This window comes from Tamandua tetradactyla, chromosome 7 (genome assembly GCF_023851605.1).
Source record: "Tamandua tetradactyla isolate mTamTet1 chromosome 7, mTamTet1.pri, whole genome shotgun sequence".
Taxonomy (NCBI): domain Eukaryota; kingdom Metazoa; phylum Chordata; class Mammalia; order Pilosa; family Myrmecophagidae; genus Tamandua; species Tamandua tetradactyla.
In genome coordinates, this window is record NC_135333.1 from 150,081,397 (window position 1) to 150,099,304 (window position 17,908).

At 40.5% G+C, this 17,908-nt stretch overlaps 1 protein-coding gene across 2 annotated transcripts in view; it reads right to left on the reverse strand.

Annotated features, from left to right (window-relative positions):
* The window catches only part of LIN7A (lin-7 cell polarity scaffold A), a 144,870-nt gene extending 128,788 nt beyond the window's left edge, over nucleotides 1-16,082 (reverse strand). The window contains exons 1-2 of one of the 2 annotated variants that reach the window (XM_077111525.1): nucleotides 16,010-16,078; nucleotides 15,488-15,579 (exon numbers count right to left, since the gene is read on the reverse strand). In XM_077111525.1, the coding sequence (XP_076967640.1) occupies nucleotides 15,488-15,569 (82 nt within the window). In that variant the 5' untranslated portion in view covers nucleotides 15,570-15,579; nucleotides 16,010-16,078. Of the gene's footprint in view, nucleotides 1-15,487 lie in introns of both variants that reach the window. The other variant, XM_077111524.1, reaches the window with a different exon arrangement.
* Nucleotides 16,083-17,908: the final 1,826 nt, after the last annotated feature.

Here is a 17,908-nt window from a genome sequence, read left to right on the forward strand (position 1 = left end):
GGGTGAATGACATCCCTAGCAACGTGGGAGAGGACTCCCGGGTATGAATCCAGACCAAATGGGAGAAAAGAAGTGTAATTAGTAAAATATCAGTGGCAGAAAGAGTACAGAGTCAAGAGGCTACTCTGGAGGTTGCTCTTACACAAGCTTCAGGTAGACCTTGCTACCTATCATAACCTGCCAACCCCTAATCAGGACCACTCCAGCCAATTCTAAAGAACACCTAGGGCAACTGACAAGATTCCACAAGGGTTTCAGGCACCAGAGTAACTTGCCAGAAATCTACAACCTCCAGATGGGTCCCTGGCCCAGATAAGTCCTGAAACCTAGGCCAGCCTCTCCAGAACATCAGATAGTTTCATCTCCCTACCCCATATTAGTGACAGACCCTTCCAATATCAAAAATTTAGAATTGCCATAGCCCAAACAATCCCAATGAGAGGTATGTAAAGATCAAAGGTGATGGTGGATTTATACACAGAAGATAGGACTTAACAAATTCAACAAATGCTGAATCATTACATTATCTCTTTTAGTCTCCAGTATTTTAGAGCAACTAGAAGTAAAAATCTGAAATTGTAACCCATGTCAAAGTCTGAAATATGTTCTACAACTAATTGTGGTGCTGTGCTTGGAAATTTATAACTTTTTTGTACATATGCTATTGCTCACAAAAAAAAGGAAAAAAAAGTTGATAAAAAAGTATTTAAACCTGTTAGCCTCCTATATTCTGGAGCAACTAGAAGGAAAAATACAAGAGGATCATGTGGTAGCCCATGACAAATTCTGAGGTCTATCTTGCAACCACTTTTTGAAGAGTGCTTTGACAACTATTGTTTTTTTTTTATTATTTCTTTGCTTTGTATATATGTTATACTACACAATGAAAAAAGTTTTAAGAAAGTATGAAGGAAATAAAATGTAGTGAGAGGGAGCAATATTCTAAGCTTTCATAGATAATTAAGTGGCAGAATTGCAATTCAAATCCACATCTGTTTAAATCTGAAGCCCAAGTAATTTTCATTTATTTCTACTAGGGAAAATCCAAATCCTTGAATAGAAGAAGTGAGCAATAATTAATCATTACTGAGCATTACCCATGGACCTGACAGTGTTCTAAGTACACAAATATATTTCCTCAGTTAATTTTTACAGTAAAGTCAAAAGTTTTACAGATGAGAAAACTAAGTAATGAGAAGGTAGTGCAAGGATTAAGTTTACACAACTAGGACTGGACCCAGAGTTCGCATTCTTGACTGCCACACGTGTATTTCTCACAACAGCTTGCGATGCTTCACAAATAAGCAACGCTATACATGAGTCGGAAAGTCATTCAGTGATATTTCCCCCAAGCAACTATTTAGTATACTTTTGATATCTGAACATGATTAGGTTATGTTAAAAGTAAACAACTTAAAACCATCAAACATCTGTATAAGCTCTAATATCTTTTCTAAATAATCATTGTCTTAAAATCTATCTGAAACAACTTTTACAGTTCATCATTCAAACTTTTTCCTGCAATTCACAGTAATAAGGCTCTTACTAGGTCCCAGACGGAATCCACACTAATTTTGAAATGAATAAATGTAGGACAGTCTTTCTTAAATAAAAAATGCCACCTTGTATGATCTGCTCATTTACATGTTCATTTACTCCTTGAAGCTATGCAATATTTGAAGACAAATCATTAATTTCTTCAGCAAACATGTGAGCATTTCTCTGTACATTACTGTGATAGGCACTGGGTACACGAGTGCAAATAAGGTAGGTTGTTAGGGTGACAGCCATGCAAAGGAATAATTTCAACACTGTGTGGTAAGTACCCTCATAGAATTATTTTTTAAAAAAGTGTTATTGAAACATCAAGAAAGAGGTGATTTGGGGGAAAAGTGTGGATTGGCAAATTAGGTATGTATAAGAGAAATATTTTGTTTTGATCTCAGGGTATTCCCAAATCCTCCTACTTCTGGAGAATAACGAAACAAACAGAGCTCCAGCTTAGTATAACCTGAGCGTCCTTAACATTCCCTCTCCCTAATCCCTGACAGTAGAGTGGAAACAGATGACCCACAGGACTCCGGAAATAATTATTATTGTTGCGCAGTCACTAAGTGTCAGGCCTGTTCTAAGAACTTTATATACAGTAACTCATTTAATACCAACAACTCTATGGAGTCAGTGCTACCTTTTATCAGTCACCATTTTACAGATAAGAAAAACTAAGACTCAGAACAGTTAAGCAACTTTGATGAAACATTCCACTTTCCAACATGGAAAAGCTTGGGTTTCAAACCAAGGCTGGCTCTGGAGTCCATCGTTTTTGAATGTCATGCTAATGCACCTCTGGCCGGGCTTGAGTAATGATTGATGGAGGCACAGGGTCTGTCTGAGATTTTCAAGGTGTTGATGGCTATGGAATGGAGTCCAGGAAGGCAGTGTCCAGCGATGGCAGTGCCACTACGGGTAGTGAGCAGTCAGGGCTGGGGCACCTTGGCTCCCACCTATTCTCGCTCATGAAAATGAACTATTCAACAAATTTCAAGCTTGTTTCTATTTAGTTATCGCTGTGTGAAACCAGGGTCCTGGCTGTGGGTGTATGCATTTTAGACTACACCTTCTAGATTAGGTCCTTCTCATCTTAAGTCTCAGCTTTAAAACTGCTCTCTCAGAGAGACAGTCCCCAATCTTTCAGACTAAATTAAATTCTCCAGCATACCATCCTATTGACTTTTCCCACAGCATTCATCACCATCTGTTTTGTCTGCTTACTTGTTCATTGTCTACTTTTCTCACTACAATGCAAACCCATGATGGCAGTGACTCAGTCTGTTGTGTCACATTGTGCGCCCAGCATCTCAATCATGACTTGGATGGAGCAGACAACTGATGAATGTTTGGTGAATGGTTGAATTACATATAACCACGTAATTACAACTCATTTAAATTAGTTTCCAGACCTTTTGCTACATTTCATCCTTCTCAAACTGGATTCTATTTTGCACATATTACTCTTGAAACATGGCTTCCCAAACCATGGGAAACAAAACAGTACTTCACAAATGACTTTAGGATGCAATTGAAACTAGAAGAAAATAGAATTAGAATGTTACTTTACAGGTCACATAGCATTTTCCCACCCATTTTCTCATTAAATCTTCACGATTTTGTAACACAGGTTTACTACCTGACTACAGCTTTGTGCCCTCTGTCCCATTCTCTCCTTCGTTTTCTACGTTCCTGTTACCCTGGCCTGTTTTCTGTTGCCTGAACCCACTAAGATCATTTTGGACTTATGGTCTCTGCACTTGTTCCCTCTTCTTCCCAGGATGCTCTCCTCCCAGACCTCTGCACAGCTAGGTCTCTGCTTGAATGTTACCTTTGTTAGGGAAATCGCAGGCACCTGTTAAGTGGTCATCACCCAGACCACACCTAACCCCATCTCCTTCTCTGGGGAAGTCAGGAACACACACTGAGCAGCCCTCCTCCAGCCCTCAGCTACCCCACCTCCTTTTCTACTGTGTGTCATTCTATAACCTGAGGGAGATGTTAAGTCTAATGAAAAGGCCCGGCTAGACCTTAAACCCCGAAACCAGGAACATGAAGCCCCAGAGGCTGATCAGAACAGGAATCCTTCAGGGCCCCTGCTCTAGTTTGCTAGCTGCCAGGATGCAATATACCAGAAATGGAATGGCTTTTAAAAAGGGGGATTTCATAAGTTGCTAGCTTGCAGTTCTAAGGCCATGAAAAGTCCCAATTAAAGCAAGTCTATGTTAATGTCCAAATTAAGGCACGAATAAGACGTTACCCTCACTCAAGAAAGGCCGATGAAGTTCAGGGTTTCTCTCTTAACTGGAAGGGCACATGGAGAATGTGGTGAAGCCTGCTAGCTTTCTCTCCAGACTTCCAGTTTCATGAAGCTCCCCCAAGGGCGTTTTCTTTCTTCCTCTCCAAAGGTCTCTGGCTGCATGGGCTCTCGGTTCTCATGACTCCGCTCTGTTACTCCCTCCCTCTCTCCAAAATTTTTCCTCTTTTAAAAGATTCCAATAAACTAATTAAGACCCACCTGGAATGAGCACGTCACATCCCTGTGGAGATAATCTAATCAAGTTTCCAACCTATCGCGCTTTGAATAGGGATTAAAATAAACAGCTGCTCCCACAAGATTGGATCAGGATCAAAACATGGCTTTTCTAGGGTACATAAATCCTTTCAAATTGGCACAGCCCCCTCACCAAGAGGTGAAATAAAACCATACTAGAACAACGTAGATTTGTCTCTCATCTCTGCTGTGAAGCAGGGCATGTGGAAGTGCAATCGACAGAGCAGCTGTGGCCACCTCAGGAGACAGGCCAGGATGGACCACTTCCCCTGCTCTTTTTTGGACTCTTTGTACTGTGTAAGTGACAAAGAAATCGGTTGCCCTTTCTGAGCTCTTTATGCTATGCAAGTAATAATGGGATTATTTGCTGAAAGTTTCTGCTGTGTCCTGAGCCTGCTGCACCATTTTAGCAACTCCCCCCACAGCCTCCTCAAAGAGGAGGTCCCTTCTAGGACCAGACTTTGTAAGCAGCTTCCAGGCCCAGGCCACTGCTTACATTTCTTCTCTGCACCAATCACTCTCTGGAATTATATCATTTGTTTACATATTTAAATATTTTCCCTAAGTAGAATGTAAACACCATGACTAATAGGACACTTGTCTAACTTGTTTGCTTCTGTAACTCCCCTGCCCCATACCTAAATACTGTAAAGTTAGCATATAGAAGTCACTCAAAATTATTAATTTTAGTCTTTTTATTCTTAGATTTTCAGGTTATTTTTGTTGTGGGGAATGAGATTATTTTCTGTCAAATTTTTGTTTGTTGTTATTTGGATATAAGAAGAGTATTGATTTGGATGAGCAATTGTATTAAGTAATTTTAGTACATTTGCTTATAATTTCTAACAGCTTTTCAATTGATAATCAAATAATCTGAATATAATGATAATTTTTACAGTCTTCTTTAATTTTTTAATGCTAATGAGGCAGGTTAAATACGGAAGGAGGGAGGGAGAAGGAACCCTAAGCCCTATGACTAAAAAGTTCCTTCTGGCACTCACACACCTACCTAGCCCTCACTCAAGCTGGCACCTGAAAAGAACCAATAAAAATTGCAGCTCGTCAACCCCTCACTCGGCTAGCCAGAAGGGAAAGGGACCCTCCAAGTCCTCATAATGCCAGGATCTCAGCCTCAGGCTACTTCCCCTCCCTGGGACTATGCTTGCACTCTTCTTCCTTCAAGTTTGTGTCTTTGCTGTGCATTAAAGTTTTGAGCTGTACACACTGGCTAGTCTTTGGGTCCTTTGGCTGTACACACTGATGAGTCCTTGAGTTCTTCCCTGTGGCTGAGTTTCCTGCAGATGAGTCCAAAAGCTTCGCGCCTTCATGGTGTCAGTACCTGGTCAGGACCTAGACTTTTCTGAGAATTCCTGTGGCTCTCCAGCATCCAGGAGAGAATTCCTGGAGCTCTCTGGCATCCTGCCTAGAACTCCTGTGGTTCTCTGGCACTGAGCTTATTGAGCTATCTGGCTGTGTGCACTGACTATTCCTTGAATTCTTTCCTGAGACGGAGTCAAGAACCTTCATGGCGCCAGCCCTTGATTGAGATCTCCATTTCTCCAAGAACTCCCAGGGCTATCTGGATTCACTTAATTATTATTTTTATCTTATCACACTGGAGAGACTGTTTCTGTATTATTCCTGACCTTAACAAAAAATGCTTCAGATTTCACTACTAAATATACTTGATATTGACCTCTAATGGCTAGCTTTTATCTTATTAAGGAAGTCTCCTGCTTACAGGTTACTAAGAGTTGTTTGTTTTAAAATCAGAAATTAATGTTACCTTTTATCACATCTTTATTTTATGTCTTTATCAACATCTACTGTGAAGAAGGTTTTTCTCCTTTAATATTTTAGAGTAAAGAGTTACATTAGTAAAAGATTTCCTAATATTGACTATCAAAACTTTCTTATAAATCAGTTGTTCTTAACTGGAAGAGATAGTTCTACCTTCAAGGGGGAATACTGGAAATTCATCAAGATATTTGAAGTTGACAAAATGATGGGAGGTTGATTGGTATTTAGTGCCTGGGAAATAGGGACAATCCTTAACCTCTTTCACAGACAGAATATGATGAAAAACTTTAGGGGCCCAAATGCCAATGGTATTTCATGGAGAAACTCTGCTGACTGAATGTCTCTTATCATATTTTAAAATTTGTTTTTAATATCATTAATATGATTAATATGCCAAAAAGAGTGATTCTTAATTTTAAATCATTCTAACATATTTGGAATAAGCTCTGCTTTTTATGAATTCATGGATTAAAATCACTAACCTTACCAAATTAACTTAGTTGAAGGAAAATTACACCAGTAACAGATCAGTGCAGTACGTGATAGCATGAACCTACTCACAAGAATACATTCATTTCCACTAAATTTATTTTACCTTGCCATTCAAGCTAGGTATGATATTAGGGTATGAATTTGGTGGACCAAATGATTTGCTTTTATTCCTACATCTGTGTCACCTGTAAATCTGATTAAAATATCTGTCGTATGTCTTCATCCAAAATATCAATAAAAATGTTGAACAGAACAGAGAATTAAACTCCTTAGAGCGGTGCTTAAACCACTAAAAATCAAGCATATAATCACCACATCCCACAACTCCACATTTTTCAAAAGGCATACTATGAGATTTGTGGTGCCATGAGAATATACGATAGACATGGCAGACACCTGAATTTTGACAGTCTCAGCGATCCCACGTAGCCTCCATAGATCACCACTTTCTTTTTTAAGTGCTAATACTCCATCCTTCTATTATTGTGCCTTGGATTTTTTCTGCCAGAAGGCAACAATACATATATTGATCTATAGTTTTCTGAGACACCTTTATCATCATTTGGAAGCCAGGATATTTGTCCATCAGCAATTGCTGCTCTTCTCCAATTTTCCTCTAAGGCCAGGCTAGAAGTCTTCCAGTCACATCCCAAAATTCTTCCACTATTGTTAAATGAACTCAGCTGTGACTTGATGTTCTCTGTTTTGTTTTGTTTTTTAACCCCACCTAACTTGAAAGTTTAAAACTCTTTGTGACTCCCCTACTTTATCTATTTTGGTTGAGGAAATTTTCTTTTGATAGAAGAAAAAATATGATATTTTATACCAAAATATCATAATTATCAGCACACTGGGCAAACAAAAATAGCAAAACCAGTTGGACTTGAAATACTACTACTAGAGACTGCGTTTCTAGGCAAAATTAGCATCATTTAATTAAAACCCCTAGTTTTTCTGTCCAAGATAGTCCTCTGAGTATAACTTCAAAACGAGTTTTAATTCCACATGATTTTTTCAAGTAATCTTTGGGCATACTTAATTTTTTAGGCAAGTCTTCAATTCAGCTAGCATATTATTAAGTAAAGAACTCCCGGTTTTGTTTTGTTTTTTAATAAAATAAAAGTATGTGTCTTCTAGACCAGAAGTAAAGCATCAATGTAATCAATATCAGTTCTCTGGTTTAGTTCACATTTGCCAACACAGTCATTTCAAATTAAACACATTTTAACTTGTTTGTCTAGAGTTAGTTCTATAATTAATCCATTTATAGTTTAAAAATAAAATTAGGCAGTGCAGTTTTTGTTTGTTTTTAGGCAGAGAGATTCTGCTAGGTCTTATCTCCTTTTCTTTTTTACTCTGACATTAGATTGCCCAGTTCAATTAAAAAGTTAAGATAGCTGAACGGATGCAGGCAATGGAAGCAGAGTATTTGAATTAACTGTTAACCAAATGCAATATACTAGAAGTGGGCTGGTTTTTAACAACAGGGATTTATTAGCTTCAAGCTTCTAGTTCTGAAGCCATAAAAATGTCCAAATCAAGGCATCATCCAGATACCTCCATCCTAAAGACAGGCTGTTGGTGATCTGGGACTCCACTGCAACATGGTACAGCCTATGGCTGTGTCTACTGGTCTCTCCTTTCTGCTCCAGGTTTCGTTGCTTCCAGCTTTTGGCCTCAGTGACTTCCTCTCAGTTTCTGTGGCTTTCTCTCTGTTTCTGTGTCCTCACTTAGCTTCTGTTGTTTCTCTGAATTTCATCCTCTTATAAAGGACTCCAATGAGAGGATTAAGATCCACCTGGGGCAGCCTCAACTGAGATAATCTAATCAAAATTTCCCACCCACAATAGGTTTACACCCACAGGAATGGAAAAACTTTAAGAACATGATTTTCTGGAGTACATACAGCTTCAAATCATCACACAAAGCTATGATTTTCAACACCGGTACCACACTCTGTCTAGCCATTCCTGGCCCTGGAAGGCACTCTACTTTCAGAAGCCTGTGACTCACTCACAGAGAGACAGAGTGAAGACATTGGTAGCCACCGCTTTTGCATTATTCTGGGTTGGAAGGCTTTATTAGTACCAAGAATGAGTCTGTGATTACTAGGCTAGCTAAGTCAATTTCATTCATTCATTCACTCATTCATTCATTCAAAACCAACAAATACTAACTATGCCAGACAATGTCCTGGGCTCAAATGGAGCTTAAAACCTAACAGACATGTGCCAACACTTTAAGAAGAAAAAACATGCTTTGGACATATAATACATTCCTAATACCCTGTGTACTCCCTCCACCTGATATCAACCTCTAAATGTTCCCTTCTCCCTATTAACTAACTAAGAACTAATTGTGATCCCTGAAAATGCTTTCCACAAGGCAAAACATTAATAAGTGACAGAATCACACTAAATATGTCCCAGTGTTTGAATAGCTGACACAGCATACTAGACAATATTTACTAGATTTGTTCTCTTTCTGGAGGCTCTATCATTGATCTTGAATTCTCGTAAATTTTTCAACTGTATATAAAAGTCTTAAATACAAAATGTGTTCTTTTAAAATAAAAAAAGTGTTCAGAAATTTACATCCTTATTTTAAACCTTTCAGCATCAAAGAAAAAATAAAAGGTAGATGTGGTAAAATTCTGACCCCAAGAAAGCATTCTTTAAATCTATGGTTGAAAAGAAAAAGATTTAAAAAAAAATAATTCTACAAAGATAATTGACGCCTACAAAGAATATAATGAAAAAGAAGTCATAATATTTGTAATGTAAAATGCATATGTCTGCTGAAGCAGGAAAGCTTTAGAAGAGTCGTGAGATACAGTTAGTTTCTCTCTCTTTCCTCCCCCATCACTACGACAAGGCTCACATTTTTAAAACAAAATAAGAACTAATTTAACTTAACTTTAATTTCTTTCATCCTTAATTTCTCTGTATGTCAAATACAAAAATAAATAAATAACAAGAGAGGATGTGCAAGCTTCTTTGGACTGTGAGCAAAAGCAATTTTCAGGCAAGTATAGATTTTATGAAAACTGGTGAGTACAACTGATTAGAAAAGCTATAGGATGCCCAAGGCTTGAATTGGGAGATATGTAAAGTAATAAGCCCTGCATGTCTTGAAAAGTGAAAAGGGAAGGGAAGAAAATTTTAATGTATCACAAATTCTATGAAAAGTATGGTCCCCATGGGATTCTCATTTGCATTCAATTTTTATTCTCATCATTTATTTCCTTGAGATTGCAATCCACAAGATAAAAGAAAGCTCTCGAATTTATATTAGATTTTTTAAAGAACAGAAGTTTTATTTTTAGGAGGAAAAATACATAAAGACTTGTTTCAATAATATTTTAAATGTTGACTTATTTTAGAAGATGAGGGATTAAGATTCCATTTGCATTTTTGCTACATATCTAACTCGAGTTTAACTCACTGAAAAGTTAGGTGACTGTAGCACCAACATTTTATATTAAACAGGCCCCTAAATATATGATGTAAGCTGCTGGTCATGTCATAAGCAAATATCAGATATTTTAAATTAAAAAACTTGAATTACTCCAGGAAATTATTTTAATTAGCCATTATTTTCCTCCAAGAATTGTTTTTATGTTATTTCTTTCCAAGTCATGATTTTCAGAAGTCATACTGCTTAAAACTATGGGGGACAGGTAAGCAGAAACGAAACTTAAAGACTTCTGTGTATATTATCTTTTCTGTCCTTGAGATGGAAAGTGAAGGAGAGTTGGAGCTACTGAGCAGTCTTGTACATAGTGAAGTATTTCTATGGTCTTTATTAGGAAGGTATTACACATCATGAACTGCACCTGTTCTGTTCCCTTGAGTTTAGGTGAAAGGTCATTCCTAGTTTTAAAGATTAAAAGGGGGAAAGACTAACTTCACGTGTAGGATAGAATTGCTGTGAACATTATAAATTCTGGAAAAAAAGAATACCACACTAATCTCCTTTAAGCATCTTCTCGTTGTCACAAGGGCAAATATGTTCTGCTTCCTACATCTCAGTCGAATCCAAATTATTAGACCAAAAGCAAATATGGCTTATACTACGACCACTTGAACGCAACATGCAGGTTTATGCATTGTGACATGTAAATCAGTGTTCATAAATCTTTCAAAACTTTAATTATATTAGAAGATGTTTTAGCCTAGCAAAAATATAAAGTAAAAAGCTGATGTGTAGGTTTCCATGATGGTATGGGCTGAATTGCTGTGGGAAAGATATGTTGATGTCCTATCCCCTCATCCGACCCCACCTGGATGTGTGTATGTGACCTTATTTGGAAAGATGGTCATTTCAGATGGAATTGATTACGTTAAAATGAGGCTTTACTGGGGTAAAGTGGACCCTTAACCTAGTATGACTGGTGTCCTGACAGGAAGGGGAGAAGATACACAGACAGAAACAGAAAGATGAAGGCCATATGACGACAGAGGTAGAGATTGAAATGCTGTAGCTTCAGCCAAGGAACACCAGTGATTGCTGGGAAACTACCAGAAACTAGACCAGGCAAGAAAAGATTTTTGCCTACAGGTTTCAGAGGGTACATACTGTGATTTTGGACTTCTAAACTCAAGAACTGTGAGGAAATAAATGATGGCTGTTTTAAGCCACCACATTTGTGCTATTCTGTTACAGCAGCTATAAGCAACTAAGACACTTGACATACATAGGAATAAATTTCTACCCAGGATGCATACTTGGTGGGTTATTATTTCTGATTAATTAATTGGCCGTTTGCTTGGTTGAAGACGTATTAGATGAGTGGTAGTCAAGCTGTGACTGTGGAACTGCTCTTACACATGTTCTTCACTTTACCCAGAGTGCTTGCCTTAGGATCTTGTAAAGACACCAAAACTTACTGCAAGTTTTGCTTTTCTGGTGAGCTTTCCTTAACCAACACTAAGTAGGCCCTTTCCCGTTATCCTCTATCCCATCACAAGGATATTTCCTGTAGAACACTTCATATTTTTAACTAATCTAAAATTAGGAGTTACATCATCTAGTCCCTGGCTACCAACTTCACTCATCCCATTTTCCATCACTCTTCTAACACTTTTCCACACTGGCATTCCTCTATTTTCCCAGGACGTATGAGTGAGCCTTCTCCTGAGCACATTCCCCAAGATATCTACAAAGTTTGTTTCTTCAATGTTGTCAGATATCTTCTCAAATTTCATCAATTCAAGAGGGGCTTTCTTGCTCTTTTTCAAAACAGCAGTCCCCTTCACTCTCGGTAGCACCTACGTTTGTGAATGAATGTGATCATTGCATTTTTTTCACTACAATGTAAACTTCATTAGATTTGATCTATTTTGTTCATTGCTACTGTCTCGGTGACTAAAATAGTTGCTTGGCATAGAGCTGGCACTCAGTACGTAGCTGTTGAATTGATTAATTAATAACCTATTGCCTGTCTCTTCCTCTGAACTCTTATGAACCATAAAAGCAGGAACCATGTCTCGCCCATCATAGATAATAAGCAAATATTGAATTAATGAATGAGCGAGCGAATAAATGAACTATTTACTTGATCTTTTACATCCCCCCACCCCCGTAGGTTCTAATGACCATGAAGACTAGAATTGTGGTTGTTCAGCTCGCCAATATACACCCAGCCCCTGGAACTGTCTGGTTTATTGACAGAACTTAATAAATAAGTGATGAGTACTAAGGACTGAGAATTTAGTGAACAGGAACCTACTCTGGCCATAGACACCAGAAGCCTCCACAGGGTTAATGTGAGGTTGCAATGGCAGTGGGGAAAAAGTTGAGAAATGCACAGAGTTATGAAAACCTGAAGGCATCCTGTTCATGCATGCAGGGACCAGGCTGTATCTAAAAGAGGCTTGCTTTCCAGAGGAGATCTAAGAAACTAAATGCAGACCTTGAGCTTCTTATTTTCAGACTGGATCTTTTGAATTCTGGGAGGAATACATTTAATTTCAATTCACAGTTTAGTTTTTATTTGGTTAAAACATTTGCCCTGAAGATTCCAGATAAATCAGTTTATGATGTGAAAGCGCACCAAACACGAATTGGATTTTAATATTGTCTCCCAATAACTAGCGGAGTGACTTTGGAAAGATCTTTTATCAACTCTTGTCTCATGTTTTTTCCTTTGTTGAATGAAGACACTGGAAAAAAAATCATCTCTTAAATTGGGGATTGTGTGGTCAGGGGGCCTAAGATACCCTGGGGAGCTGGGAAAAGCAACTTCTTTCCTTCCTCTGTTTGCCCATCTGCCACAATCCGCCCTGGTTTATAAATACTACTTGGTTGAGACACTATTTCTGATAGCAATCTGTCAAATATATAGGGGAAAAGAAAAGTTAAGACCCACTAGCCTATGTTAGCACTATCATCCTTCCCAGAGACAAACTTTTGTGAATCTCTGAACTCTGGTCTCCATTCATTATTAAAGCCCCATATTTTAACACTTCTTAATTTACTGCATCCTTAATTCACCTAACTTAATGCAAATTATTTTTTGATCTACTGTGTGCCAGGCACTATGTCAGGCAATGAAAATACAAAGATGAATTTCCATTTAGAAATGGACTTTTCCCTCAAGGGGCTTCATCCAATGAGGAGACACAAAGCATGAAAATGTTTTGATGGGGCCAAAGCAGAGGGTAACTTTAGAGCACATAAAAGGGCATCAAAGCAACCCAGGAGGAGGGATGATGATCTGGAAAAACTGAGTATTAATATTGATCAATCAAATTATTGACTATTAAAGCTGCAGTGTCAGCATCATTGATTCAAACTTGTCATATGGTTTAGAGAGAAACTGAGGCCCAAAGAGGTTAATTGACTTATCCAAAGTGAGTATCAAAGTTATCCAAAGTGAGTATCAAAGTCCCAACTGGGACCCAGATAAGTAACACTGGCTGCCCTTTTTTAAAGACTTTTACTTTGGGGAGGAAAATTTTCAGAACTTCTTCTTTCATTAGTTTAATAATGAGAGTATAATTGATGGTATTTTATAAGAGAAAACATCTTGACTTTTCAGAGATGATGCCAATAACCCATCATTCTTAAATTATACGCTCCAGGAGCTGCTGGAGAGTTTATTCAGGTGCCTCTACATAGCTAGCTAGCCTCCTGAACTACTGTGTGAACCTAATCTCACCTGCGAGGACAGGTAAAGTTTGATTTCCAACAAGAACAAAACTTTAAGAATAGATCTCAGTCTCATTATCACTTCCTCTCAACATCTGTGTGTTACATCTAAGGACTATAGCAAAAGTTAAAAAATGAAATGGTTTTTATTATTATTAATATCATTATTATATTAAAACGCTCAGGTATAACTCTTTCTTGGGTTTTCCCCCCTTATTTCATTTCATTTTGCTTAGGATGTTTAGAGATTATGATTTAGTAATGGTAAAATGTAAGAGCTCATCAAATTGAAACAAAAATGCTTGGGAAGTCAGTAATTTCTAATAGCTCGCCATCTGGCTGGCTTTTACTGTCAGTGCTTGAACCTGCTCAGTGCAAATGATGATATTGCTGGGAGAAATAACGGATTATGCCAGGGATTTCTGAGCTCTTCAACTACTGTTATTAATTTACTAGTTTGCAAATTAACATTTCCCAATATAAAATCAATTGGGAATTTTTGTTTGTTTTCTTTTCTTTCTTTTTTTCAACTCTTACTCCAAGTAAGGTTGCTACAGGCATCACAAAACATCTGTTCAGGCGCCAACAGCGTGAAGTCACCACAATTTCTGCAAATTAAAAATCTCGAACTGCGTTCATAGGGTTTTTTTCTCTGTGCTCACAACAGCGTGCTCTTTGCTTTGTCCCACCGTCCAGTTTAATCCACTAGAAAGAATATTTTTAGAGGCACCTCGGACTAAATCGTGTTTCCTCTGAGCACACCATTACCAAATGGCCGCTCAGGGTCCTAAATCCGGTCGCTGCAGACAGCCACCAGCGGGTGCCCTCAGCTGCAAGCCGCGGAACTCGAGCGCCTTCGTTACTAGCCGTCGGAAGCCAAGGAAAAAAAACCGAACACACACAGGTACTGCCCCGCCTGATGCACTATTGAAACCCGGCAGCAGATTGCAACGGAGGACTCCACTCGTTTGGGGTGGTCCTGCGGAGGAAGCCAACGCGGCTTCCCATTCAAGTCAGCGAGAGCAGGACGCTCGGGGTCGCAGGTCAGAAGTTGAATTTTAACGCACCCTGGGCTCGCTCCCAGCGCCTTCCGCAGCCCGGGCACCGCCTTGGCGCCGGGCTGGGAGGCGAACGAATCTGGCCGCGTGGACGAGGAAGGTCGAGGGAGATTAGAAACTGCTCACTGACTCCGCCGAGGAGCTGCCGGCGGCGGGAGCGGGCGCAACCCTCTCTACCTTTGGGAGCTCGAAGCCGGGGACAGAGGGGCTCGGCTGCCGCGACGCGGCGCTCCCGGCGGGACTCAGCTGTGCGCTCCCCGCATTGCCCTTTCGGCAGAGGGCAGCTCGGCGCCGCCGCAGCCCAGCCGTCGTGCGCCCGGGCACGGGCCATCCCCGGGGTGCGCCGTGCGGCTCCCGGGACGGCCTCCTGGACACTCGCGGCCAGACAGAATAGCACCCTCCACCCCCAGCCCCTGAGGCTCGGGCAAACTTCCTTCCTTCCTCCCGGGCCACGGTCCTCCTTGGCTGGCAGGCGGCACCCTTGCCCGTCTTCTCCGGTCTCTGGCTGCAGGCGCCCTCGGCCGGCACAGCGAGCGTCCTCTCTGCCCCTCTCCAACCCCGAGCCCGGGCGCCTAGTGGTCCCCGCACATCTGCTCCAACAAAGCCCGAGACACGCAGCGCGGCCAGGCGAGGGGCTGGGAATGGTGGCAGGGGCGCCGAAGCCCGGCTAAGGAAACCCCCGGCCGGGCGAGTGAAGTGTTAAGGGGCGGCGGGGACGTGGCAGGCAGAGAAAGGGGAAGAAAGTATCCTGCTCTCGGCGCGAACGCCTTCTTGGCTCGTCCTAGCTCGCTGGAGCGCGTCCCTCAGTCCCGGTGGGAGTTGGCTGGGCCCAGCGGGGGAGGCGGAGGGGACTCGGTGACCCGGCGGCGGGCCGCTCCCTTACCTCTGTCCAGAGTGAGCGGCTGGACCACTGTCAATGTCGCCATGTCTGCCGTGGGAGCCGGAGTGACGCTCGGCTTCAGCATCAGCAGCCGCTTGTAGTGAGAAAAAGAGGAGGAGATTGGAGGCGGGGGTGGAGAGGGAAAACGGAAAGGAGGGGGAGGAGGGGGAAGGAGGGAAGGTGGTGGTGGCGGAGGAGAAGAAAGCTTGGGCGGGTTGTCAGCCAGATGGAGCCGCAACTGTTCCGCGGCGGGCAGACCTTCCGACGCGGCGCCGAGCCGAGCCGGGATCGCAGAGCGCCTGCTTCGCCCGGCTCTGGGGACGGGGGTTCTGCCCCAGAACTTTACTGCTCCCCCGGGAGCGCTGGGTGGGTGTAGCTGGCGTGGCGCTTTCTTTTAACTTTCCGCTCAAATAAAACGTATATGCGGGCCGGGGAAAGAGAAGGGACGGGAAGGGGGTATGGGGGTGGGGGGAGGGGAAATGAGTTTTTTCAGATTAAGAAAAATCGTCAGCAAGTTAATCCTATCTTATTAGAGAGAAAAGGCTTCTTATGTCGGAAACGTTGGTGGTTAAGGATGGCTGCTGTTAATTTCTGTTAAAGTTCTTTTGGAATGTTGACGTATAACAGTGCACAGGATAACGGACTTAAAACCAGGGTTCTAGCTGTAGAAGTCCATTAAAGACCCATGTAAATGACCTAGAAAATAATTTCTCTTAAAAACCAAGTTCTTAAAAATGTCTTTATATCAAATATGAAGGACAGTTTCTATTACTAAGTTAAAAAAAAAATGTGTACCAAAGCTTTTTCGCTTTCATAACCAGTGATTATCACCAATGGCTACTCAGGGTTGCCATTTACTGATTAATTAACAAGTTTGCCAGGAATTTGCCTAAGAGTGTTAGGGGCCATGTGTCATATACTACTTTGAAGGTTCACTACAGTCCCTGCCTTTTGTAGCTTGTGGGAGGTAATTTTATTCAAAGGCTGGCTTTAGAGTCAGTTGATCATAATCGAATTACTAGAACCTCTAAATACTATCTAGCTGTGTCATCCCACTCTGCCAATAAACAGGCTGCTCTCATAATCTTGCCATGGTAGGGACTCTATTTCCTGGTGAAGAAATTAAGAAGCATAGAGAAAACCTCTATAAGAAAGATGATGATGACTGTGGGTTCAAGACAAAGCTTCATCCATTCCCTTTCTTGTGGCAAAGCAGAATTGTTTCAACTAAGAAAAAATTCATAAAGGCAGACAGATTTTGCAACAAAATATGTGCATATAATCTATGCCTCTTCTGATTACATTATGCATGATTTCTGCAGGTCTTTTCCGTTTTATGGTCTGCATTTGCACAACAAGCAATATTTTTCACCAAACCATTGAGAAAGTCAGAGATGATTGACCATACATCTAACAGACCCTAAAGACGCACCTGATGCCTATATTTTCATTTAGTGTTGTAGAAAAAGCTCTGATCATGCAATTGACACCTTAGTACAGTACCCTTCAGAAGTCACTTAATCTTATACTGATCCTCAGTTTGCAGGGATGTCCTTCAATCACACTGAGATTCTGTAATATGAGAGAAATAATTCTATTCACTGAATTGTGTGAAGGCCAGACGAGCTCATGCCCAGGGAGGTGGCTTGAAAAAATAAGTATATACAAATTTATTCATGCCACAAACATTCATTCCCCTGAACTGTATGTCAAACATTGGACGAGGCACTGGGCATGCAAACATTGAAGCATGGCCACATTTCTGAACGTTTGTCAGTTGGGGTTGGAAGACAGAATCGTAAGCCACGAGAACTCCTTGCACCAACTCCTGTAAGCATCATATAAAGGAAGTGCTGTGGGAGGCCAGAGGAGGAAGCAACAAATTCATGGCTGGTTATCATTATCCACATAGCTTAAATCAAACAGCAGAGAAAGAGTTGTACACAATAAAAATGATTTCCAAGGTTTTGCAAAAAGCATCAAACCTTATTCAGTAATGGGTGATGAAAAGCACAAACAAATCCTTTGGCCACTAAAGTAGTTCTTTTAACAAGCTTTATTATAAATACATATTTGAACAGCTTGGTTCAGAAATCTAAAAGCCATAATTTTACCTAGTCCAACACGAATCCCAGATGATAAGGGCCCATGAAGCAGGGATTTTTATTTTATTTTGTTTCTCTTTGTTTCCTGATGTATCTCTAGAACCTAGAACAGATTCTAGCATATAGCAGACCCAATAATAGTTAATCAATGAGCAAAGGGATCTTGACTCCAGCATCAAACATTTAATGCCATGTTTCTGAACTTACGTCTTGAAATTCCTAAATGAAATTTTGACCTCTGGTTCTCTTTCTGTGTTGTCTTTTTAGGATTTTTGGGAGGATTAAAATAGATAGTTAAGAGGAAGTACAAATCACCATA